Source organism: Nilaparvata lugens, chromosome 1 (assembly GCF_014356525.2).
Source record: "Nilaparvata lugens isolate BPH chromosome 1, ASM1435652v1, whole genome shotgun sequence".
Taxonomy (NCBI): Eukaryota; Metazoa; Arthropoda; class Insecta; order Hemiptera; family Delphacidae; genus Nilaparvata; species Nilaparvata lugens.
In genome coordinates, this window is record NC_052504.1 from 11,639,590 (window position 1) to 11,666,861 (window position 27,272).

General features: G+C 34.6%; 3 protein-coding genes across 12 annotated transcripts in view; 2 read left to right on the forward strand and 1 right to left on the reverse strand.

Annotated features, from left to right (window-relative positions):
• Positions 1–1,693, forward strand: part of LOC111045493 (putative FERM domain-containing protein FRMD8P1) — a 27,982-nt gene extending 26,289 nt beyond the window's left edge. For 2 of the 3 annotated variants that reach the window (XM_022330931.2, XM_039430031.1), the window contains exon 13: positions 1,024–1,067. Coding sequence is in view for 1 of the 3 variants with exons in the window: in XM_022330938.2 (XP_022186630.1) it covers positions 1,024–1,067 (44 nt within the window). In the remaining 2 variants the exon portion in view is untranslated. Of the gene's footprint in view, positions 1–1,023 lie in introns of all 3 variants that reach the window. The other variant, XM_022330938.2, reaches the window with a different exon arrangement.
• LOC111045508 (nucleoside diphosphate kinase 6) lies at positions 1,630–6,231 on the reverse strand. 3 transcript variants are annotated; one of them, XM_039430174.1, is made up of 4 exons: positions 5,983–6,231; positions 3,903–4,045; positions 3,255–3,415; positions 1,630–2,046 (listed from the first exon to the last, which is right to left on the reverse strand). In XM_039430174.1, the coding sequence occupies exons 1-4, from the start codon at positions 6,046–6,048 to the stop codon at positions 1,904–1,906; spliced, it is 513 nt and encodes a 170-aa protein (XP_039286108.1). In that variant the 5' UTR covers positions 6,049–6,231; the 3' UTR covers positions 1,630–1,903. The 3 variants fall into 3 exon arrangements, with proteins under 3 accessions (XP_039286108.1, XP_039286114.1, XP_022186637.2); XM_039430180.1 differs by having other exon boundaries at positions 5,510–6,207; XM_022330945.2 differs by having other exon boundaries at positions 5,663–6,197.
• A 68-nt stretch (positions 6,232–6,299) lies between these two features.
• LOC111045742 (zinc finger protein 28 homolog) overlaps positions 6,300–27,272 on the forward strand; it is a 51,256-nt gene continuing 30,283 nt past the window's right edge. For 2 of the 6 annotated variants that reach the window (XM_039429876.1, XM_039429885.1), the window contains exons 1-4: positions 6,300–6,801; positions 8,854–9,021; positions 13,217–13,298; positions 14,621–14,721. In XM_039429876.1, coding sequence (XP_039285810.1) covers positions 6,700–6,801; positions 8,854–9,021; positions 13,217–13,298; positions 14,621–14,721 — 453 coding nt within the window. In that variant the 5' untranslated portion in view covers positions 6,300–6,699. Of the gene's footprint in view, positions 6,802–8,853; positions 9,022–13,216; positions 13,299–14,620; positions 14,722–17,194; positions 17,256–27,272 lie in introns of all 6 variants that reach the window. The other 4 variants (XM_039429913.1, XM_039429893.1, XM_039429904.1 and 1 more) reach the window with 4 other exon arrangements.

Here is a 27,272-nt window from a genome sequence, read left to right on the forward strand (position 1 = left end):
CATTTTTATTTATTTGAAAATCAGAAAAAATATAGATAGAACATATTCGCATTCAAAATACACCCCAACAATGTCAACAGTTCATTGGGATGGCTGCAAGATAATACGCAAAGTATAAAGAGTACGCAAAGTAATACTTTGTGCACTAGAGCGGAAAAGTGGTTCTTTGCGGCCTGCAATCAGTGCAGAAATGGTCACTTTCCAAGGTACCTGTAGGGAAAATTAATTTTCAAGTAGTTTCAAATCCCTATGATTCCAGTAGAGAATTGAATAACAAAATTTCAAGAGTAAAGTGTTAACTTGAATTTGCAAAGCCAAATTGAGATTCAACTGACAAATTTTTGTATCTTCTCTAAACAGTAATAATGTGCCACATTTATTTTGCGGATGATGCCCACTTATTATCTTTTTGCTTGTAAGTGGGCAATGGAATGAGATGATCAAACTCCCATGCCTACCGGTGGGATTAGAATCCACGACCAGACAGAGCGTAGCAGGCTGAAGTTGCAAGGTCCAGACTATTTGAATAATAGCGATTGTACGAATTAGACGCAAGGGTTTTATAGTTATGAGGATTAGAACGTCTGCATACAATTGCTTCAGAACTATCTATTCATTATTTGGTTGAAATTTAAAAGTCTAGTGGCTTTTTGAAATAATTCACACAAAAGCTCAATTATAAATGGATGAATAATCAGCACTTTATGGGTCAGCAATGGATACTAGTTGCTTCAGGGCTTACATACAGTAGGCCTACTGGATTTTTGAATAAATTGTCATCTTATGGATGTATTTTTTCACTCCAATAGGGTTCATGAAATGTTTAAATCTCATCGCATTAATATTGAAACATCAGTTTAACGTCATAAAATGAAATTTATTTTGAACTGTCAGCATTCCTTATAAATAATATAAATACCTCCCATTAAACCAATGCTGACAGTTTGAAGTGAATCTCAGTTTAGATATATTATGATATATGCGTGATGCATCAGAAGATAAATTGAATATTTTTCTTTTCAGGTCGATGCATTGGAAGAATGGGTTCTTGGTCTTTCACCTATTAACACACCTCAGTCTATTTAATGGCTATTACTAATTTTGATCTCGAATACAAGAGTACAACACTGTCAATCATTCAATTTGTTCATTGCATTTTTATCAAAAATAATCTATGAACAGATAAAAATAAACATGTTATTGTATCACCTATTCACTTATTTTATTTGAAGATTCACTTGGAACTTTCAGAATTGTTTGATTGGCAATCACTGATGATCATTATTATGAATCCTGATAGTTTGAAGAGAATCACATATAGAATATACTTTATTAAATATTATTAATTTATTGTTATTTGTCGCCATAAAATGTGTATTGTATTCATTTGTATTCATGTATTTAACATTCAAATATTCGTACTCATCTTAATAATGCTGTATTATTGGTAAGAGCTTCTTCATAATCTTGATGTTAATCCTTTCAATTCATAATCATTGTATAATATATTCATCTTCATTTACATAATGTATTATTTATGACAGCTATTTTGTATTGTGTTATAAAATAAAAAGTTTATTTTATTTGTTGTAATTATAAATAAACATTTTATGAAAAATGAATGACGTGTTGTTTTTTAAATAAAAACTTTTATTTGTTGTAATTATAAATAAAACAATTTATCAAAAATGAACGACGTGTTTTTTTACAAATATCCACTCCGGACTTGAAATTGTTATTCAAAAAAGTGAAACAGGACAGTAAGCGATTAAGCAACAATAAATAATTTATTTAATGTGCCTGAACATAATTCACATAATAATCATGTTTGCAATTGAATATAATAATAGTATAAGTAAAGTTGTAATAATTATTGAACATACAAGCTACCTACTGATATACATCATTTGATCACCGAATGGAAATCTTTACCCGAAATTTGTTCTCCCTCCGCTTTGAAATGGGATTCGTTCACTTTTAGCCACAGTACAGGGTCGAAATCCGGAAATAATATTGACATTTCTCTTTGAGCCGACTCAGTGGAATCTAGAAAAGTTTAGTATAAATCAGAATAATTCATTTCAGGGATAAGTTGTATGGTGCAATTGAATTCAGAATAAATCGAAGGATTTTTCAATATTAATAGATTGTTTACTGCAGAGTTCCTGTATTATACTTTCCAAACAATTTGCTCAATTTTCTTACAAAATAGCTTGGTGGTTAGGACGTTACATAATATGTAATCAACATCCAAGGCATACTGATAGTATAGTGCTCACGTAATGTAAGGGGTATGATCACATTGGATGCACGTAAGTTCAAGCGTGCAGATGAGAAACAAAATCTGGAAAGAACCATAGGAATACTCACTCTGAATGCGTGCACTTGCTGGTGGCGTTTAGTATGAGCAACTACTGGCAAGTCACAACGTGTTTCTATGGTTCTATGATTTGGTTTCTCATCTGCGCTTGGTCATGCATGATATAATGGGTGCACTTGAACATATACCTATGTATAATACTTTTGCATTATTTTGAACTTTTAGTTGATGGAAATGAAATGTATACAGTATATGAAATGATAGCATGATACCGACTCCTGGCAGATAACCTTTCGGGTTATGTCAAAACTTTTGTCTTCTGTTACATTTCTTATATACATTCTCTTGTAGTGTATTGTTTTATTATGTAAATGAAGGTATTTTCAATATACCTATGTGCATCCAATGTGATAAATGCCTTCACATATTACGTAACCACTTTATTCCCTGAAAACGCGTTTGACAGAACACAACACATTCCCTTACAAATACGGAACTATGGCCCAGTTTCACTTATTAAATCTAATGGACTATTAAACCTAAAGATTTAATGTGTATCCTAGAAGCCGGACCTTAATCACTTCAATCAATATTGGAAGAGTATTTTACTGTTATTGATTTTATAGAAATGAAAATCGGGAGAAAAATTGATTTATCTCTTTAAAATTTAAAATTGATTTCGAAATATTATGTTTTTCTTTTACTGTTTTGCAACTCTCACCAGCGGGCAAAGATTTTCTTTTTGCTGGTGATGCCTAGATTTTATATTTTATTTTAATTTTATTCAAGTATATGTATGAGTAATTATGCTTATTTATTTATATTTTTAATGATATGTCATACTATTAAGATTTTGTAATATGTTTTGAATATTCTAATTGGCAATAAATGAAATTGAAATAAACTGAAATAATAGGTATTTAATTTTGCATACCTGAGCCATGGGTTGCATTCCTGGTATCTGTTAGACCATATTTGCCCCGAATAGTGTCAGGTGCAGAAAACTGCGCTTCAAAAACTCGCGTAGGACCCATCAGCTCTCTCCATTTAAGAATTGCGTTCTCTCTTGCCAAAATAAGAGCTTCTATTGGGCCACTGAAAATGTTCGAATTTGACTATGCACAGGATTTCTTTGGAAAACATTTATACAATACAATACAAATACATTTTATTTCCATTAATATACAAAAATAACAATCTAATCAATAAAATGTACATAATATTCAAAAATACAATATATGAAATTTACTACCAATCTAAATAAATTGCATTTTTTTGGAAATTAACCTACTCAACTTTGGGAAACCCATGTTCTAGAGCAGGTGTAGTAGTAATACAATTAAATTTAGAGTGGGGGTGCAAATAAAGAACATAATAGTGCAATCATATTTAAATATATTTATGGAGACATCAAGTTTTAACACTAGAATGCCGACTTGCAGACTAACTTGAATTAATTGTGGAAAATTAAAAATATTTTTACTGACTGGAGATCGCAATGAATAAAAAAAATCAAGATAATGATTTTTAAATATAAACTTAGTTAATTTGTTATCTTCTATAAATAAACTTTTTGGCTTACCTGCTCATAAAGGAGATGAGTCTGTTATAGAAGAATTTCTTTTCATGCTCCCCATAGAACCTTTGAAGATCAATAGGAGAAAGAGTTTTTTCCTTGGATCTTATAATGAGAAATCCATTTTTCAATATTATATCTTTTATTTCCTGAAAAAGCACGAACCATGTCAATATTATATATTTTATTTCATGAAAAACACGAACCATGTAGCTTAGGATTTAATTTCATGGTTCTTGTTACTTCTATAATTTATTGTGAAAATCTTAATTTACGTAAGTAGGCTACTTGATTGATATAAAAGGGAAATTACTATTGATTTTAAGGGGCTGATTGCGACAAGTCAACCCTTGAGACCACATTGCTCTCAAGATACTTACTCTAAACTTTATTTATAGTGAGGTCCACGTTATAATGACAGTATTTGATCAACTTTGGTTTTGCTATCCTTGTCTATCATTCGACAAAGCCGGTGGTACTATCCTTTTTTAGGTCCACAACGATGCCAATTATGTTCTTGACTGTGTAGAAATATAATTAATTAATGCAGAGAATCGGCATCGCTATTCTCCTATCTTTATCCACTGCCATTATAACTATACTCACTATACTTACTATAGGCTCTTATAATGCCGGCTCTTCACTCTAGCCAAGTGCGTACAAATGACGACGAGAGCAAGTGTGTGGTTGACTACTATGCCACCTCACGTCTTCACACGCCTTCACTCTGATTTTTATCGAGATGAGACGAGCGAAGGCGATTGGCTCCCTTCTCGTCTTCTGGTCACATTGTAGTGTGAGTGACAAGACGAACGCAAGCTGCTCGTGCTGGCCATTTGACAAGCGACTTGGCAATAGTGTGGACCAAGCATTACATTCAACAGGTCGTCAAAGACCAAACATTGGCAGCCTAATGCAACCTGGGACTCCAGTGAGACACCAGGTTTGGCTGCTGGGCTGGAGGCCCGAGTGAGATACCGTTTGGGTCGAAAGCATCTGATTAGAAAGTGATCGGCCGCTATAGTGAGGTCCACGTTATAATGGCAGTAGAGAAAGATAGGAGAACAACTTTGCCGATCCTCTGTCTAGCCTTCTATAGACGGTAGCTGATACAGGTTTAGTGATTTAATATTAATTGTTCATTCTCGTTTAAAATATTTTATTATATCATATTTTATTAAGTAAGATATAATATTTTCCAATAATTTCATAATATATGAAATATTTTGTTAATTACTTTTTGTTGACCACAGTACAATCACATGAATACGGCCACCCCGTCTTTCGGAGGAGACGATAAGTCGTCGGTCCCGTCTACCTAAAAAGTAGTCATCTCTCATCATCATCCCTCTCACTCACAAACCTAAGATCTTATGTGGGAATCACCCTCAGTATTATAATTATTATTAATTCTACATTGTTAAAAGAAGATCTGGCAACAGAGCAAAACTAGAAAGAGATAGCGCTATCCGCTTTGTTGAATGATAGACAAGGATAAAAATACAGTACTATTGCTAATCAAACACTGTCATTATAACTTGGACCTTACTACAGAAGCTAGAATCTGGCGACTCTAGTGATAGTGAACGCAATAAGAACTGAAGCCTAAATACCTTCTGCTTCATCCACTACCCATATTTGTGGGATCGATGGCGTCATATAGTTCGATTTAAATATACATAATAACACAACAACAATTCAGATGGCAGATAAAACAGTGACCACTTTTTAAAAAAAATCATATCATCTCTCATAAATTCATTTACGTTATAATATGCCTTATCACAAAGCAGCTTCCTGACGGCTCTCTTGAAGGTGGTCTCATCCAACTGCTTCACACCAGGAGGCAGCTTATGAAGAATTTCAGTGCAGAAAGGGTAGATGGGTTGTTTGACAGCGCTTGCCTTCACTAGTTCACTATCATGGCTTCGCTGGAAAAAAATTGGTAGTCTATTGATATTGATATCCTTGGACATAAACAGATAAATCTCTGGATGGGATCCAAACAAGGTCGGCATCATTCAAAATTTAACATGACCACCGTCGACCACTGTAGAATAATAAAAATTGTTGAAAGAGTTGATACCTTTGAGACAAATGGCACCTTCAAAACGTGAGGTTTTAATATAACAAACGTCAATTCCAAAACCATGGATTCAATTTCACTTGAAACTGTTAATCAAAAACGTCTTAAAAGTTGAAATCAATTAACAAAATTTCCATACTATCTTGCTGGAATACAATAACATTAAAATCTTTAGAAAAAATAGCAGTACACAAATTTTGAGTTTGGAGGTTATATTTACATCGATATTTACTCCTCAAGTCGACTTTTGGATCAGAATCGATATATCAGATAATGATATAATCGAATTCAAATTTTATCGGAACAAGTCGTATGTCGATCTTCGTTGTCTTTACTATTATTCATGTCACGTGTTATGAGAAATACATTAATTTTCAAATTTTATATTATATTTGATACTAGAAATTCTTGAGTTGAACAAAGATAGACTATCAAATTAATCATTAACACTGAATTTTGTTATTAAAGTATTATAATATTAAATCAATGTAAGTTAGATTAGGCAGTCTATAATTTTATTTTTGAGGTTATGTTGGAGGACAAGCACAACAAAAATTAAATAATCATGCATTTGGCATAATAAGAACTCATGAATTACTCAGGACCACTGTAGTGTGCTCTCTGAAAGATTGTTAGATAGATTATAAATTACAGATAGATTTACCTAACTGTTGATGTTATTTATTTCTAAGGTATAAAGAAAAACTAGTGGAAAAAATGGATTGTGCCATTAGAGGTATACACACTTTAGGTCTACAGATTCCATTAATTAAAAAAGAATATCCTGATGATACTCCAAAGGAATCAGACACGAATCAGGTGAGTTCTTTCTACCTTTTATCGCAATCAATTGTCTGAATCAAAGGTCTTTTGCTATTTTTGATCCATACCATACGCAATGGATCCAATAAAAGATATGATAAATCTAAAGCAGCCTTTACAAAGCAATAATATTAGCTTCTACTAGCTGTCAAGGGAACGCTGGATTGGAAATGTATGGAACTCATAAGTTCATGATATTTACATTTTTCCCCGCAAATGCTAGAGGAAGCCACAATAATTGATTGTCCCCATGTGCAGCGAAAAATTACTCCATATTGAGACGAAATGGAAGAATCTATTTAGAATTTGCGTCTGATGATGATGCTTCAAGTGCATTAAACTTTAGTTTTGCTCAAATAAATTATGTGGAACATCTCTTTCGTCATTTCAACTTAATTGTATCAATAGCGCTGAAGTTTTTATGAATTACCAAACTAAAAAAAATATCGAGGCACCGAGCTTCGTTCGTTATTTTTATTTATTGATTAAGAGAACACAATTCTCTAAAATGATCGTGATTATATTTTACAGTTTGCTATACGTCAGCTTATGAATTTCGGGGATGCAATATTTTGATTTTCCACAGAAACACTCGCTCACTTTTAACTATCCACAGACGACGAAAGTCTTAGCTGTTTCAGCCAAGGATGAATTATCCTTTTAATGTCGTTCAGCGAGTTTTCTCAAGGATGAGACCTAGTGCAAACGAATTTTTATATCATAAACCTACTATGTTCCAAATTTCGTGAACATCGTTAGAGCCGTTTTCGAGATCCGTTGAACATAAATAACCAGATATAAAAATATAAACAGATATACAGAAATCGCTCGCTTAATATAATAGGATATCATGTCCCCATAGCCAATACTATTTCCTGTTCTTATCAAGCAGTTAATAGATGTCAATTGTCTTGTAAGGTGAAGGAGAAAATACCACAAAAGTTTCAAGTTGAAACCTAGCTCACTTAATTTGATAACATGCCAAATAAAATATAATACCTAAAGTAATAAAAGTGTTAATAAGATAATTGACAGCAGAGTTTAAAATGTGATTAGGAATGACAATAAGTCAGATTTTATTTGCTCTTGAAAATTAGAGGTAAGAGAATAATTAAATTAGTGAAGAGAAATCATTTTTTTAATTCCAATGATTTTTTCAAAGCTGTCGGTTTTTCTATCTGTTTCTTCTGTTTTCTATTATTGGCAGAGATTGTTATTGGACAGGGTTAGCCCATATGATGTTAGCTTCAGCTTGAAAATTCCAAAATTTCACTACATGGTACTCTATAGTGAGGTCCACGTTATAATGGCAGTGTTTGATTAGCAATGCTATTGCTATCCTTGTCTATCATTCAACAAAGCGGATAGCGCTATCTCTTTCTGGCTTTGCTCTGTTGCCAGATCGTCTTTTAACAATGTAGAATTAATAATTAGACTAATTTATTGAAAAATATAATTTCTTTCTCAATATAATTGATTATTTTAAACGAGAAAACAGTTGTTAATATTACATCAGTAAACCTGTATCAGCTACCGTCTATAGAAGGCATTGACAAGACAGATGATCGAAAACGTTGATCTTCTATCTTTCTCCACTGCCATTATAAAGTGGACCTCACTATAGATGTTACATCCATTCAACAAGACGGAATAGTTACAACAAATTCCATCCCGATATTGTATAGATTTTTATCTAATGTGCCATATACTTTTAATGTTGAATTTTGGCATGTTTCCGTCTAGAATGGCTGATATTTATCTATAATAAACATCATCATTCATCTAAATGAATAATTATAGACAGTAGATCAGGACCATGCTCATGGTAAATACAATTTAGGCTTCTGCTTCACAACTATCCCAACTAAACATAGTAGCTTATATCAATCAAAAATGTCTGCAAAGATATCAAAACGAAATACCACTCAATGTTTTCAATTCTTTAAATTTAATAAAATATTGCTGTACAGTATATGAGACATCTCTATAAATTTCAAAATGTGCTCTGTTATCTCCCTTTATTTCAACCAACCTGATGTTTCATCCCAGGCAGAAAAGGAGAATCGTGATGTTGATGATGACGATTACCTCAAAAATGACGCAGATGATGAAAATGCAATGATGGATTTTGTAAAAGATGAAATTGAAATTGACGAAAAGCCAGTTTCCATGGAAGATTTCTCCAGCAACATTCCAGCTAAATCAGTGATTCCAAAGGTGAGAAAATATTGAATCCATTCCTATGATTTTTCTAAAAATGTTTGAAGATTTAAAAAATTGTATATTAATGTAACGATCATGTTGTATAGCTAGCACGTGGTCAACGTTTGTTTGCTATCCATGTCTGTCATTAGACAAAGCATATAGCTCTATCATATAGAAGAGATAGCATAATGCTCTATCTTTCATATTGCTCTATACTTGAGCAATATCTATTGTGGGTTAATTGAAAGAGGGGGCTCTTATTGCCTCACCTTAGGCCCACATCACTTTTAATGTTTTTAAGTGCAAATAAAAAGACATTGGGCCATATGAATGAAGTTGAGCGTTTGCTTATACTTCTAAAATATGGAACATATGCTTTATTTTCTATGAATAAACGTGAGCAAAAGGTTTTCTCATCGAAAAATAGTTTGAGCATTTGCTCAAAAGTAAAAGCTTATGCTCAAAATTGTATGAATAAACTAGAGCATTTGCTCAAATTTTGAAGTAAATGCTCCAAAAAAGGTGTGTCTATTCTGGAGCAGCTTTTCTCTTTTTGCTCATAGTAAAATGGCTCAACTAATCCGTGTGAGTAAGAGGAAACTATACCAGATACAATCACAACCAATAGTTGAGAACTATAAAATTATTTTTAGATTCAACCATGATATATATCACCATTATTGCTACAAAAGAATAAATACAAAAGATACCTATCCAATATAAAGATAGCCATCACAGAATAGGAAATAGAATAGAATAGGCATTTGAGAAGATGAGAGTGTAGACGATTCAAACATTCTGTTTGCTAGGCTCAAACCGTTAGCAGAAAGGTGTGTAGGGAAGTATCAGACAGGATTCCGCTCCGGATGCTCTACAATAGATCAAATATTCTCGCTGCGACAGATTCTAGAGAAGGCTCATGAATATAAAATAGGAACCTCCCACCTCTTCTTGGATTTCACCGCGGCCTATGACAGTATCCTGAGAGTAAGGCTATTCGAAGCCATGGAGGAATTTCAATTCCCAAGGAAGCTCATCAACCTTACAAAAGCATCCTTGTCTAAAGTTGTATGCCGGGTGAAGATACAAAACCATCTGTCGGAGCCTTTTGAGATGGAGGCAGGGCTGAGACAAGGAGATGCTCTTTCATGTTTGTTATTTAATATAGCTTTAGAAAAAGTCATTCGTGAGTCAAAAGTCAACACTGAAGGGAATATTTTTTATAAATCAACCCAAATTCTCGCGTACGCAGACGATTTTGATATCATTGGAAGATCGGTGAATGATATGAAGGAAGCCTTTAAAAATATTAAAAATGCAGCATTGCAAATGGGCCTTCACATAAATGAAAACAAAACAAAGGTCATGATCACATCAACGAACCACAACATCGGGGAGAGGCTTCAGATGAATGATAACTGTTTTGAGGTTAAAGATGATTTTGTATACCTGGGCTCCCTCGTCGATGGTAAAAATGAAACAACAAAGGAGGTGGAAAGGAGAATTCTCCTGTCCAGCAGATGCTTCTATGGTCTCTCCAAGTATATAAAAAACAAAGTGCTGAGCAGAGCCACAAAGTTTAAAATATATCGCTCGCTAATCCTGCCAGTACTCATGTATGGCAGTGAAACATGGACACTGTCCAAAAAAGACGAGAGCCAACTTAAAGTTTTTGAGAGGAGGGTACTGCGAAGCATCTGTGGTGGAATAAAAGTGGATGAGACCTGGCGGAGGAGGAAGAATGAGGAGCTCTACCAAGTATATTGTGAACCTGATGTGGTCAAAATGATCAAAATTGGTAGAATGCGATGGGCTGGCCACCTTATTCGGGCAGATGAGACATACCCACCAAGGAGACTCATGCTGTACAGGATGGAAGGGAGGCGAAGACCAGGAAGGCCGAGACTGCGCTGGATGGACGGTGTTGACAAGGACGCACAAGTGATTGCAGCCAGAGGTTGGAAAGCGAGGGCGGAAGACAGAGACGAATGGAGGCGAATACTGGAGGAGGCCAAGACCTGTAGCGGGTTGTAGCGCCACTGATGATGATGATTTGCTCAAATTTTGAAGTAAATGCTCCAAAAAAGGTGTGTCTATTCTGGAGCAGCTTTTCTCCTTTTGCTCATAGTAAAATGGCTCAACTAATCCGTGTGAGTAAGAGGAAACTATACCAGATACAATCACAACCAATAGTTGAGAACTATAAAATTATTTTTAGATTCAACCATGATATATATCACCATTATTGCTACAAAAGAATAAATACAAAAGATACCTATCCAATATAAAGATAGCCATCACAGAATAGGAAATAGAATAGAATAGGCATTTGAGAAGATGAGAGTGTAGACGATTATAAGAAGGCTATTGAGATTATAAGATTATGCTGAAGATTATTACAGAGATGACATTTTTTCAAACTATTATTCCAAAATTCAGAGATCAACTAACCTAAAACTCAATTCATGGATAGAGAACAGAGCAGACGACCAAACACAAGCGGTGTCTATACTTGCAAATTTAGCGCTTACGTGAGCTATAAAAACAAAGTAAGACCACAAAGGCGAATAAGTTGATGAAAAGTCTTTGAAATACGTGAGCAATTGCTCCATATTTCAGGAGCATAAGGTAAGAGTATAAGGTAAAGCTTATTCATATAAAAATAAGCAAATGCTTATGCTTCTACCTAATGCTCATGAGCAAAACCTTATGCTCCATGCTCATGCTCATGAGCATTTATGCTCTGTTTTTATTCATAAATGCCCCAATAAATCTATCTAATTTTCTAACTCCACACCACTGCCAAATTGTTTTTCAGGTTGAGGAATATATTGAACTAACAAAATATATAACAGGAATATATTTTTCTATTATATATATTTTGGACTCAAAATTGAACAAAAATCATAATGTGTAAACATTAACTACTTTTGGACAATTTCTATCTGAATTTGGGAAAGGAACAGTTTTGGGCTTTAAGCTGTTGTTCCTTTCTCAATCATTCATAGTTAAGAATGGTATTGTATGTATCAATGGATAAATAAATATTTTTAAACTTATTTTTTTATTATGAAAAATGTTTAATTAATAGAAATATTTATTACATTGATGAATGGAAAATATTTGAGAAGGAATTGATCATTACTAACAAGAATCAACCATCAATATTAGATCAAATATACATGGATAACTTGAATCTGCTATGTACTATAGGAGGCGGTGAAGAAAAAGAATTGGCAATTGGTTGTCAATGACGTATCTGAAAATGTCTCTATAGGAAATATTTGGCTTTTCGCGGATGATGTTAGCCATTTGATTCATGACCACGATAAACAAAGCCTTTGGGCCAGAGCACAAGATGGATTGGGCGAAGTAAGTGAATGGTGCCATTCAAATAAGTTATTGCTGAATAAAGGAAAAACTAATATCCTACAATTTTATAATAGGAAAAAACATGAAAGCACTCCTAGGCTTAAATTGGAGGGTTCCAGCGTGAGAGTGTAAAATATTTGGGAGTGTCTATATGCGATAATCTGGATTGGCAGCAACATATTGGGTGTCTCTCGACTTGGTTAACAGCTGTCTGCTATATGATGTGCCGTCTTCAACCACTTCTCGACAGGGCAGTACTTATGAAAGTTTACTATGGCTGTTTTCAAAGCATCAATCAGTACGGAATTCTTTTCTAGGGAAACAGCCCGCATATGGAAATAGTGTTGCTGCTACAACAGAGAATCATAAGAACCATAATGAAGCAACCCTATTTAGCACATTGTAGGCCCTTGTTCAAGGAAGCTGGCATACTTACCCTGCCTGCTCTTTTCATCTTGGAAGCAAGTTTAACTGTGAGAAGAAAGCCAAGTGTTTTTCAAGGCAACCAGCAATTTTTAGACACTATTAGACACTAGGCGGAGGAATGATGCTCACGTTTTGGCGGTTCGATCCAGACTGGCCCAGTGCGGACCTATATTTATCTGTACAAAGATCTACAACAGCCTACCTGATGAATTGAAGACATTGGACAACACAAACCTGTTTAAAAATAGACTTGAAGGTTTCCTTACTAAGAAACCTTACTACAGCTTGCAAGAATAATTTGAAGAGATGACTTGCCCACATCGACGACTCGAGACGGGATTGGAATGACTTATTAATGATGTGCTTCTAGTGGGAGAACTTTAGAAAATTGTAATTTTGTTTGTTACAGAGTGAACCACTGGATTCGTCCATAGTTTCAGAAAGTCTTGGAGTTGGCCTGGCCTCCCACAATCATAAGGAATTTGAAATTTGTGAGTAATATCTGGATCTGCTGATAGTATTCATGTTATCTCTTCCTAATACTAGATTACAGAACTAGCCATTATTGAACTGGTAACAGTTCACAAAACAGCTGATTCATGCATGCTGTGTGCAAAGCATGTTTTGTGAACTGTTCTAATCAGTAACAACAATGTAAATGTCATTTCCAATACCGTGATAATGCTTTGCAATGGGGAAAATTTGGTGTTGTTAGATGCAATCTCCTTATGTACAGGAAACATGATAAATAGAATAATTATTTCTTCTTTTGTCTTCATCTGAACTGGTAGTTTACGACTTTAGGCCTCATCAACGTCCTAAAATACCTAGCTCACAAAAAGTCAGTATCTAGCTACTCCTTGTACGCTGAAGATGTGGCTCAGTGCCACGAAACGCGTCCGATAATCAACAAAATCATGAGTACTGTTATAAAAGTGGAAGATAGTAACATATTTATTATAATAATAATTATTTATCTTTTTTCGCTAAGGCTACTCTTGAAAAGAATCTAGTCGTAAATAAACAATTTTGAAAAATGGTAACTAGATTTTTATTTCTTTAATTGATTGGTTTAATATTATTCTTTATTGATTCGTACAATAAGTACAGGGTGGGGCAGAACCGATTGACGAGTTGGGAAGGGTTATAAGTAATAAACCGTTCAACTTGGGGAAAAAATTCTTTAATGGGTTCAATTCAGCTTGAAATGTAGTTTTTATTGTTAATTTTTGAAAATGATATCAGTTGAATGGCAGCAATCAGCAGCAATTCACTGATGTAGCGTATTTTTGAAACACATTTTGGCACACTGCGATTGGTAAGGCCTGGATCTCTACTCTGATTCGCTCCTTTAGTTCTTTCAAGGTGTGTGGGCGGTGTTTGAAAACTTTTCTCGAGGTAATTCCATAGAAAAAATTGCAACTGCTTAAATCGGAATCTGCCTGCGTTCACAATGAAGTCGATTGCCGATTCGCTTTTCAAAACATTTTTTAAGTTGAAAATACAAAATACTGCGCAACTCACTAGGTGGGAAGATGGAACTAAACTGAATTAAGGCAGAATCCACTTGGCCGTCAAGCCGACTGCACAAATCCGCTCGTCTCGGCCCGGCACCGCTCGGCATCGCCTAGCGTTGATTTGAATGCTCCCGACTAAATCCTGCATAGTTAGCGCGCCAGCCGATTCCGCTCGTATCGGCCCGGCCCGGCCCAGCTTTGGTGTGAAACCCCACTTAGGCTTTGTGTTTCATTTTCTATTTTTTCTTGCTAATGTTTTTCGCTAACTTATAATTTGTTTTCATTTATAATTTCAGGTGGCAGAATAGCAGTTGTTTGTCTGCGTAGATTGGAAGATGAAGAGCCAAATTTTAATGTTGGAAATTTGAATTTGGTACTAAAGCGTGAATTTTTACTGGTGAGTGTTGGTAGCTAATTCATTTTTATAAGAAACATTATTCTATCGGGTCTACAGCTACTGTACTGTCAAATTATATTCATTTATTTATTTATAAATTGATACAATATCATTCTCAACTTTGAATGATTGGGAAAGGAACAACAGGCTTAATGCCCAAAACTGTTCCTTTTCCAAATTTGAATAGAAATTGTTTAAAAATAGGTTATTACTATAATTAAAGATTCAATGGGTATTCACCTATAACCAGTGCTGTTTTTGTGACTGTATGCGCGGAACAAGTGATAAAAATAATTTGTATCCTCCTCTTTGCAATTTTTGATCCTTTGCATTATTTTATTGCTTTGAAACACTTTTTTGTGGCTAAATCAAAAAGGTTTCCTTGGGGAAGAACTCTTCTGAATGCCCTCTTGAACATTACATAGGCTACTGTATCCAATATTACTATAAAATCTGCACTGTCTATAACTAATTTTATTCCATATAAAATTGTTTATTGTTTTTGAAGGGTCGGATTCAAGGATCCAGAGGTCCAAAGAACCCCACAAGTCAATACCTGTGTCCTTTACAAGAACCAGGAGTTTTTCCCTATACTAACATCCCATTCATCACCTGATTGCTTGTCGCAATCCAGTGTGATATGCTTGGCAGTCTGTTTAGACTGATTAGTCGTCGTGACCTACATGAGTTCCACTCCTGGCCATCTTTGTAGGTTCTTCCGCTGAGGAAGGGGTGGCCAAGTTACCTCTAGGGTGCCCGGCCACCCTTGACTCAGCCTCTTGACCCACATTTGTGCCTGGAGTTTATCCCATCTCAGGTCTCTTGGGTTTTTTATTTTTGCCCCTCCAAAACTTTGCAGGATCAAAAGCCTCACCTCTCCCAAGAAGTTTTGCCTAAATGGCCCCCCTTCTTTGAGCAGTGGTGAGGTTTAGCCGCCTCTCTACCCACAAACTCGTGACTTGAGTGAGTTCCAATCCTGGCTTTTTTGTAGGTCCTTCCGCTGAAGGAGGGGTCGCCAAATTGCCTCTAGGGCACCTGGTCACCCTCGACTCAGTCTCTTGACCCGCATTTGTGCCTGGAGCTTCACCCATCTCTGGTCTCTTGGGTTTTTCTTTTTGCCCTTCCGAAACTGCCCTGACGAGGCAGATCCCGTGGGTTTGAAGGCAAGGCAACTTCTGGAGTTGCTTTGGGGTCCCTTTCAGTCGCCTCCTACGACAAGCAGGGATACTGTAGGTGAATTCTGGTTTCCAACACATTCTTGAGTACGCTGTTCGACTCAAAGCTCCCCCAACCCACAGGGGGCTTCCATATAAAAAAATTAAATTCTGGGAAAAAATCTTCCAATTTTAATTCAAGGTAATTTCAAAATTAACCTTATTGTTTGTTATACTGTTGATATTTTCTGTTGAAATGGAAATATGTGTCTTAACTTTAATTGATTTGAATCTTGAAAACATTTCTGGGCAGAACCATGCTGTTTGTTTGAAATTTCTTCCTGGTGACTATAGGAGAGTATAGGAAATCGTGAAATGAAAATATATCATTCACATACATACACCTACATATACCTATACATACATAATACATATAAGTACATAAATCCTAACCGGATTAAAATTCTGAAACATACTAACCCTTAAATTCTCGCACACTGTTGTAAACACCTCTAATTAACTCTCTGAGCTGTCTTTTGGCGATAAATATATTATTATCAGTCTCTCTAATATGAGATGGTAACTCATTTCTAATTATATTTCAGTCCCATGTATGTCCGTTTTTCACATACTGAGCTGTCCTATAGTGTTTAGAGGAATACTTATGTATATTCCTAGTGTCATAATTATGTGTGTCGCCATTTCTTTTGAACTCTTTGTTTTTTTTGTAAACGTAATAACTTGAAAAATGAAAAGGGCAGGCACAGTTAGAAGTCTCATTGCTTTGAAATATTCTCTACAAGACTCAAGAGGCTCAAAACTTTATATAATATTCTTCCACTTTATTTCATCAGTAAGTTTGATGATTGGATAACTGGAATTAATCACGGTTAGAATTTAACCGGCTTTTGTGCAACCGGGCCTGAGACTATTTATTCAAATTTCATAATATACATACATATCACAAAATCACTATCACAGAAATAGTTAGAAATTTTTAATAAAATATTCATTGCAGACTCATACTTTTTGCCTGCTCTGTTCCACTGTTCAGACTTGTCAAAAGCTCACCATGATCCCTTGCATCCTTGTAAATTACATATTACTTTATCCACCTATATTCAACTGGATGTGATTTAATACATATTAATTAATTAGTAAGTCAGGTTGTAGAAAATTATCCCATCAGGATTATTGATGTGTACAACTTACAAGTTATGATAGTTGCTGTGATCTCATGACCGTTTTAATTCAGGTTTCTTCACTTCACTCACGTTTTGATAATATTCGGATCTTACTTGTTCTGTTTTTTATTCCAGGATGACAATAATTATGAAATTGGTTCCACTTGGAAAGCAGAGAGTAGTTCAAGTCATGATGGTGAGTCACAGTTTCCATTTTGTTTCTGTTAAGAGGTGAATAACTAATGCCATCTAGTAATCTGGTGTCAGAGTTTTCAGATTGCATATGATTAATTTCAGGGTCCTTGACATGACTCATCAGGCAGGCAGTAACTGTTGCTATTAAATGGAGAATGTACAAGGTGCGCCAGAGAAACTTACTTATTTGAAATATTTCCCGCGTGGTGAATTTGTTGTTTAGAGTGGCAGGAGGGGGCGCATCTGGAGGAAGAAGTTCCCAATTTTATCCTCCCGCAAATAAGTAGCCATATTGCTCTGGTCTGAAGATCTGGCCTTTGCAGTTGAGAGCTCTCTTTCTATTGGTCGATCACTTGTTTTTCCTCCGCAACACTTTCGATTTGAAATTCCTCCTCACAGACTCGTTCTTGGCCGTAATTCGATTCTGTCGTGGGTTAATTCATTTATAGTGGAGTGTGGAAGTGTCGCTAAACCCAGAAATGGACTTCAACGAACCATCAAAACTCCAGAAAATATCGAAAAAGTGAGGCAGTCAGTAATGCATTCTCCCCGGCGTTCGGCTCGCAAACACGCAGCTGCTATGGCAATTTCTAACTCCACTGTTCGACGAATTTTCCATGAAGACCTTCAATTCCATCCCTATTAATTGGCTGTTCAAGAATTGACTGAACGCGTTTTTGTTGCCCTTCAAAATGTATTTGATATGCTGATTGACAACCAGCCTGAAGACGTCGTATTTTTTCAATGACGAGGCTCATTTATTTCCACATGCGTTTCCTCAATGCGTTTTTTATGAGGTTATTTTAAATCCCTGGTTTATGTCGATCGACCACGAACCATAGCACACCTGAAGAACAACATTCGTGACGCCATTGCCAACATACCGATTGATATACTGCAACGAGTGGATACTAATTTCAAAAATCGACTTCATTCCAGTGCATGCGCAATGGGAATCGCCATTGATCTGTTGTCATTTCCAAGACTGCATGAAAAAAATTGGGATATTTTCATATAAAAAAAGATAAAATAATAACTGAATCACTTTTGTTTTTATTGACCTTTCAAAAAAGTAAGTTTCTCTGGCGCACCTTGTATTATTTGCTTCACACCTGTTATTCAATTCGGATTGAGATGAATTCCTACTTTCTGCTATTTTCAAATGATATTCTTTACAATATTGTTTTGAGAGGGTGAACTGCAATATCTATTAATATCTATAGCTATTGTTTGTGCTATAACAATTGAAGCTGACTGAACAAAAACAAAAAGATGTCAGATAGCTTGCCTTGGCTGGTCAAGTTGAACATTGCCATCTAGAGAGTTTGAAAACAAAAATAATGAACCACAACATTTAAATATTTAGAATAGTGTGATTTACATAATTCATTTGTGTTTACATGTAAAGTATTATCAATTGAGTTGGAAAGATTAACTGCGAAAACTTAATGTGAAACATTATCAATCGCTGGTAAACTCCATAGTCCAACTCTGTTTACCAGAGATTGATAATGGTTCAACAACTGGAACTGATATCTCGTTTTTCAATAGATCTGTGGTTTGGCAATATCTGTCTTTTTATTCTGTATGGATAACTAACACAATATCACCCTCACAATCAATCAATCAATCAATCATTTATTTCTTTCCAAAACATACATGAAAATGTACATGAAAAAGTCAAAAACTAAAACTAACTTAAAGCTAAAGAGAAATTAGTGACTGTATAAAATTCATTTTTTTACAGTAAACTCGTTTATACTGTAGCATGCTATATCCATCAAATATGCTCTCAGCAATTCCTTAAATTTTGATCTATCAGGTTCATGTCTTATGCAACCTGGGAGACAACCAATAAATTTTATTCCCATGTACGTTGGACTTTGTTTATATTTTTCCTTATTGTGTTTCTTTATTGTAAAATTATTTTTATTTCTTGTGTTGTAATTATGTATATCTACTTGCCGTGGGAATCTAGATTCGTTAGTTTTTATATATAATATTGTCCTATAAATGTACAGGCTGTACACCGTCATGAACTTTAACTTACTGAAGAATGGCTTGCATGATTGCTCTCTATCAAGATTTAGAATTATTCTTATTGCTTCTTTTTGTAATAGGAGTATTTTATTTAAGTTTGAGATGCTTGTTCCTCCATATATTTCAATTCCATATGAAATGTGGGAGTGGATCATTGCGAAGTACACTGCTTTTAACGTTTCTAAGTTGGAAATTTTTGCTAGTCGTCTCAGCGCGAAAATTCCTGAGCTTAATTTTTTTACATATTTTTTGAATGTGAACGGACCAACTTAGTGTGTTTTCAAGATATAGGCCTAAAAATTTAATTTCTTTCTTATTATCTACGAAATTAAGTTGTTTTACCTCTGAACTTCTACAAGTAAAATGGAAGAACTTTGTTTTGTTATCATTAAGTAGCAGATGTCTGTGATTTAAATACTTTTTAGTTAATGATATAGAATTGCTACATTTAATTTCTGTTGTGTTCCAGTCCTTATCAGCAATGCACAGACTTATATCGTCAGCGTATAAGCATAATTTACTATTTGCGACTCCAAGTTCTCTGATTCTGGTAGTTTGAAAGATCATAATATGAGAATCCACACAGGCGAGATATGCAAGAGATACAATAAAATTTTCAGTTGTAAGATTTGTCATTCCACATTTTCTCGGCGTTACCGTTTAACGAGACACGAAAAAACACACACTGTTCGCCCTAGAATTAGAACTTTTCACTGTACTGAGTGTACTTACATAAGCTTCAGTTCTGATTATTTATCAAGACATAGAAGAATCCACACTGGTGTAGAACCTTTCTCCTGTAGTGAGTGCAGTTACAAAACCTACTTTTCTAGCGATTTTTCAAAACATAAGAAAATTCACTCTGGTGTGAAGCCTTTCTGTTGTAATATTTGTGGTTATCGAAGCATTCGTTTGAACCACTTGAAACAGCACATCAGGACGCACACTGGCGAAAAACCTTACAGCTGCAAGGAATGTGGTCAGAAATTTACTTCATCTACTTATTTGAACCATCATAGGAAAATCAAACATGGATCCAATGACACAGGTTCCAATTCAGAAACATACATACAAAACAAACATACAAATTCTGACACCATGCCTACTTACAAATGTGGCAAGTGCAGATTTGTAGGTGGTACAAAAGAAGTCCTGGAAAAGCATTCTAAGATTCATAATGGGAAGGAACGCATTTGTGAAATTTGCCAATATGCGGCACCAGACCTCAATAGATTAGAAAGGCATATGATAAAGCATACTGGAGAAAAGCCTTATGAATGTAACATCTGCTATTACAAATGTGGTTATAAATACAACTTGGAAAATCATAAAAAGAGGAAACATGCTGTATAAATAGCCGAATGGGATTGAATATTATTGGAACTTTTCAACTGCTTGATCACCTGGTAAGAACATTGAAGGATCAGCTAAGTTCATGCCATTTCTAATAAGCTCATTTACTGCATTCCATGGAAGAGCATTTCAGGGGCTTTCTGTTGAACAGTTCAAATTCCAAACCCAGTTTTAGAATATAAATATTTGATCATATTTTTAACAAAAATCAACACCAGATATGGTACCAAATTAACTTGAATTGCAGCTGTCTACTATAGAAGCTGTATATTAGATAGTTAACTATAAGATAGCTCTATCCATTGCAACTGCGCACTGTATGGTTGAATGGAAAAACAAGTTTCACTCCACTTCTGTTGATTTATCAATACATAGAAGAATCCACACTGTTTTTTGTTTAAATTATGTCTGAATCCTGATAATTGGAAATCTAAAATCAAACTTTGCATAGATGTAGCGGAGCTCCTGAAATTTTTACAGATATGGGACTTGTGTGGCATTTGATATAGCTTATTTTATTTATTTATTCATTTGTTGATATAATTACAAATCATATTAATATGATCGGGATAGAACAACAGGCATAGCCCAAAACTATTCTGTTCCCAAATTTTGATAAATAATAAAATGTCCGAAAAATTTGGTTATGTTCTTACAGAGGAAAGTTAAAGTTCAAAGTTATGTCCAAGAATATAATATATTAGCTAGAAATTTTCAATTTAAAATGATTAAAATACCAAATTATAGTCAAATTTTGCACTTAATATCACCGCACTTTGAATAAATTAAGTTATTTCAGAAAACTTTGAAGCCAAAAATATACACACAACTTTCCACTAGGCACAGCTGTTACAAATTACTATTTTAGGTATAAATTTGATGAAAACCGTTGGAGCCATTTTCGAGAAAATCGCAAAAAAAAACTTTTTTTGACAACATTTTTGCCATTTTATCTTCCATTTGAATCTATGTAAAATTTTCATTTGTTCGCATATCAAGCTAATAATTCTGCATTGGTTGGACAAGTTTCGTTCAAAACTTCAGAGATCAATATACAGGATGTTTCAAAAACATTGGCCCAATTTTAAACAGTTAATATTATTTGAAAAAATGGTGCACATTGTGAAGTTGTGCTCCTTGGAGGGCTTATCTCTTATGATAGAGTCCCACGTTGTGAAGCTATTATGTGAAGTTGTGAATTGTAAATCCTTCACAGTTGATACGGTGTTTCTGATACTTATAAGAGCCGTCTCTAAATTCCCTCTTTTGCGAATAAATTCACAAAAAATTAAGGCCTTCCGGCTCGCAAAATTACTGGGTTCAAACCTCAGCTCTAGCTCAGTGGTAGAAACATGAATATTCCAAATATAAGTAATCACCATAAGGTTCAAGGACCAGGGATTGATAATTCTTACCGCTGCTTCTATGAAATTCTTGAAGAATACCAGTAAGGAAATTAAAAGAATATTTGATGACTGATTATCAGTAACCATGTACCACTAGAGAATAATCAGGACCAACTATAGTTGTTTCTAGTTGATTCTTAAAACGCTCGTCGTGAATACAAGTATTCACCAATATACCCTTTCAAAATTCCTTAGAACTTACAGCGCCAGTTCTTGAAGCTCTCTGGATCCTTATATGATATAACTGGAACCTTATTAATATAATTTCTTAATATACTTGTTCTGGTAGATGAGAGGAATATCATCAAAGGATGATAAATATTGAGTGCTCTGAATAGGATTAATATTACTTGATTCAATAATTTTAAGTGCTGCTAAATATTTGTTGGTATTAAAACAGCTCAAACTATATATCACGAGATGAACTAGGATAAAATAAATTTCTACGATTTGTATGCTGACATAAAACACAAAATATATTCCCATAAAAAATATGTGCATAAAATATTCGATATATTTATAATTCACTTAAATAATCTATTTCTAAAATCTGAATAATTATCACAGGCTTTGCTAATATTCACAATAATGAGTTTCAAATTCATAAATATATTATATTTAATACTGGTACTTAGACTTCCAATCAATACAAAATTCTGCCAATAAAAACCTGTTCGGCCTATAAGTTTGATATGGTATACTTTGTTCAATAAACAAAATTAATATTTAATAATTAATATTCAAACATGAGATCTCAGGGATTTATATGAGTTCGGGCTGTGCATGGAAGTAAGCTTCCTACATATAATAAATAAATTTATAAAAGGTTCTTATGAACTATGTGATATTGTTCAACACGTGGTGACTTTTTATTTTAATTTAAATTAATTGGAATAGCGCTTTTTTGTTAATTAATTACCCCCACTGGACGTAGAAAAAACGAGCTCGTTGGACTTATCACTCACTGAACAGAAGTTCTAGATGTTCTCGTGGATCGAATTAATTATTTCCAATAATTAATTGGGTAGGCTCCTTTTCGTCACTGCTGGGCTAACGCGTGATCCAGATTTTCATAAGTTTCTTTCGAATTAAAGCTATTTTTATGGGAATCTTTACAATTACGAACTCCTTGACAGCACTGAGTTCACAAATAATTAACATTCAACACAAATACATTACATTTAAAAAAGGGTTTGGCTTAATAGTTCATTAAAAATTTTTAAAAGGAATAAGAAAAAACCCTAAACTCCATGTGCATCCTCTCCGGTCAGGATCTTAAGCCAGAAGAAGGAGGTTTTCAGAAAAATTTGCCTCTTCCTAGAATAATTCTGTAAGCTACTCTCTGATTGGCCTTCAATTTAATAGACTCAATACAATTGGTTGCCTTGGGAATCAGGGCTTCCTCGGCTTTATAATAGAAAAAATTAATAAAAGAAGTTTTTATACAAATATATGGAGTGTTTATCTTAATTGAATTCATAAATAAATCGTAACATACGATTTTAATAGATAATACATTTAGTTTTTATATGAGTTTTGTATACTCTTGATTTATCATGCTTTTTTGGATTATAATAAATATTTATGCAGAAATAATAGTTGTTTGTAAGTCTACACATCGACTTCCTTTAGTATACATAATATATCCTTTATGAGTGAATTTTATATGATTCAACCGGTCATATGGGTTGATCGAATAATCAGCTGATTCGTTCAGTATTGATTCTGATAATTATCGATTTATCCAAGATCGACTAATTCTTTTCAAAATGCAAACAAGTAACTCTAACCTCAATGTTCATGCATTTTATTTTTTTTATAATCCGCCAATAATAAGTATGCCGCTTTATAATTTTTTGATCTTACCAATGGGTTCTCATAATTATTAAATCACAATAATACATGTTTTCTTATCGTTGTTGATAATGCTATTACTCCTGATCGCTAATAATACTTGATTTGAGTTGATTTACTCTTTGGGTAGGTCTAACCTTCTTTCCAATTTTATAGTTCTATTACATTTCATTGGCTCATTTAAAAATATTTGGTGGTTTTAAATTACCACATGACACAAAACGCCCTCTGATTTCTGATTTAAAATGACAATTCGAGAATATAATATAAATTTTATGATCCAGTTGGTTTTGGATCAGAAATCATACATGTTACAAAGTCTGTTAATAACTCTACTGAGAATCCTACCTCCTAACAATTCAACAACATATACAACAATAAATAAATTCAATTCAAATACATACGCCTTACATCGGCCAATCTCCTTCTACACACAATACACAATATAAACTTTTTTTTTTCTAATCCACGCTCCGCCCTCAGGTCAGAAGCACATTTGAACGTTGGTGCAAAATCATTGCCAACCTAACAAACTGGTAATTCTCTGACTTGCAGAATATAATATTTTTTCTCCCTCAACATAGAACAGTGACTTGTACATTTTCATTTCATTCTCTTGCAGAATTTGGGCTTTGCTTTCATATAATGGATATTTTTAAGGATAATCTTTGGTAGGTTTTATCAACAAGAACTTCTTATTCATCTAATACATTGAGACTTTGGATTAATGCTTTTGGTGGTAACTATGCGGTTTGATCATTTGGCGGATAATTTTAGTGATTTTCTTAATTAGTTTATACATAAATAATAATAATATGATATTTTTATAACATCTCTACATACAATTCACATTTATATGACACTTGAATTTTTCTTGGGGGTGTCAACTTAGATGATTTAATAGGCATTGACTACTCTGGTTTTCGTAGTGGACAGCTGGTTTCCATTGGTTTCGGTTCATCACTTGTCGCCATTTTGATGTCTCTTCTGGCTAAACAACGGTAAGTTGGCTTTTAACATTAGAAGTTATTTATTCTCTTGTTTCACTAATAAGAAAGGTGTTAAAGATGGTTTCTAAATTTTTTATTTCTTTATTTTCAGGTGTTGTTATTCGAAGTGGATACTCGTCTGCTAATTAAGTTTATTGTTGGCGTTCGTCTGGTACGTATATCTTGTCAGGTAGGCCAATGACGTTTAATCAAAATATTATTGTTTATATCCTTATCGCTTAGTGTCTCGATAATACGGTTTGAGATTAGAAATATTTTCCCACCAAGTTAAATTTGGTTTGCTTTCTTCATACAACTGAACTGTATTACGTTCAGTTACGGCTGCTGTACGGTTGTTATTTATAGATGAGGCTGTCCTGATGATGATTTATCCTTCATAAATATAAAACCCCGGTATCTTGTATACCTTTTCAAACAATTCTTTGTTTCATTATTGGTAGTTTCTTTTAATCTGTTCTTTTCCAATTCATCCTGTAGTCTTAATTCATCTTTCCTCTTATTTTCATCTAATATTCTCGGTTTCAGTTCGTTATAAATTAGTAGGCTCACAACAATAAACATTTTTATAATATTACCTTTCCCATCATCAATAATAGATTCTTTTAATAACAACAACATAATATCTTCTATCATACCTACAATGCAGTCCTTTATCCATATCACAGCCATAACAAATAGTATACAATACATCAGAACATTTATCATTTCTTTAACAATATAATCTCTCAACATATAATAGTCAGGTGCTTTCATTTTATTAATATAATTCCTTATTTCTCTCACTCTTCTTAAACATTGTTTATCCTTCATCAAACTCAATACGTAGTCCACTTTATTATTATCATCCATGCATGTTTCGGTTTTATCCCATTTCTTTGGCCTATTCTTCTGGTCACATCACTGATTTTCTGCTTTAAAGCGAATGTGCCGTGGATGCATGCCGTCGATCTCCGGTCCTCCATCCTGGTTTCGGTCCGGTGTCCTCCTCGGGCGTTTGAAACGTGCATGCGGCTGGTATCGTCGCGCGCGGTACTTCTTTTTCTTCCGCCTGACTTTCCGCCTCCGGGCCTTGCGGTGCATGCTTCTTGTATCCCGAATGCCGTCCTCCCTGGTGTCGTCCTCTTGGTCCTCCATCCTGGGTTCCTTGGTGTGCATAAGTCCTGTGCGCGGATGCTTGGTGGTGGTCCCTTGATGCGCGGGTGTGGCATTCAAAACGGGTTGATCGCATGTGGGCTCCATATTACATAATTCCTCTACTGTAACCTGGTGTTCCTCGGTGGCGGGTTGCTCTTCCTGCGGTGATGGTTCTTCAGTGGGAAATATAAGGCTCAAGAGGGATTGATGTTTACAGGGCGTTTTAAGTGCATGGCGGGCGGCGGTTTTGTGTGGTAGGCTGTCTTGTATGGGCTCCTGTGTGTCTGGTGGTGGGTCATTTGCATGTTGATTTTGTGTTGTCCTTGTTGTATGTGCTACTGTGTAAGATGTATTTGTCCGGTTATGATTTTGATGTGTTTCACCTTGGTTCTTGTGACCTCCATCTCGCTTGTAATTATTTCCATTTAAACGATCTCTTCCATCATAATATGCTCCTCTATCCTGTTGTTTGTTATTGTAATATGGAGATCTATTTCTAGAATTATTTTCAAACGATTGACCTCTGCTAATATTTTCGGGGTATTTTTGATATCGGGTGTTTGCTCCGGCATTTGACATTTGGTTCTCACCATTATAATTTTTCCTGAAGCTATTGCTATTATGATGAAAAGAATGATTGGAGTTTCTTGTGCGATTGTTTACCTGACTAGATTCGGAAGTAACGGATTGGATACAGTGTAAATGTTCCATTAATTCTTTGCAACTGGTAATTGAGGATACTGCTAGTGTCATACGAACGTTGAAAGGAAGCTTTTTTGATAATATGTGGACCAGTGATGAATCAGCTAGAGATTCGTCTAACTGATAGTTTCTCTTCATCAAATCTGTTATAAAATCAGTGTAGGATTGTCCATTTCTGCTATTGTAAGTGCATAAAATAATTTCTGACAATGCATCCATCTGTTTACATTTACTCCAATACTGTTGCAGGAACTGGGAGATGAAGTCCTCCAGGCTATTGATATCTCGCATCCGGCTCTGGAAAAACATCAGTGGCTCGCCGAGTAATAGACTGGACAGTTGGAAACGCCATACTAACCAAGAGGTGGGTATCAATTCCTGAATAGCTTTTATTTGATCTATGAATGGTCGGGGTTGCATATGACGGTAGGAATTATCAAATTTTCCCAGACTTTGGAAAAGTTGAGTGCCGTTTACCACCTCGGTCGGTGTATAATGCATCCGACTGACTGGGATACT

Coding starts and splice junctions, on each gene's coding strand:
- LOC111045508 (XM_022330945.2), bottom strand. CDS start 5,917: ATGATGCCGACCTTGTTTGGATCCCATCCAGAGATTTATCTGTTTATG. Junction 4,046..5,662: donor GTGATAAGGCATATTATAAC/GTAAATGAATTT, acceptor GTGCTTTTTCAG/GAAATAAAAGATATAATATT. Junction 2,047..3,254: donor GAATGCAACCCATGGCTCAG/GTATGCAAAATT, acceptor AAACTTTTCTAG/ATTCCACTGAGTCGGCTCAA.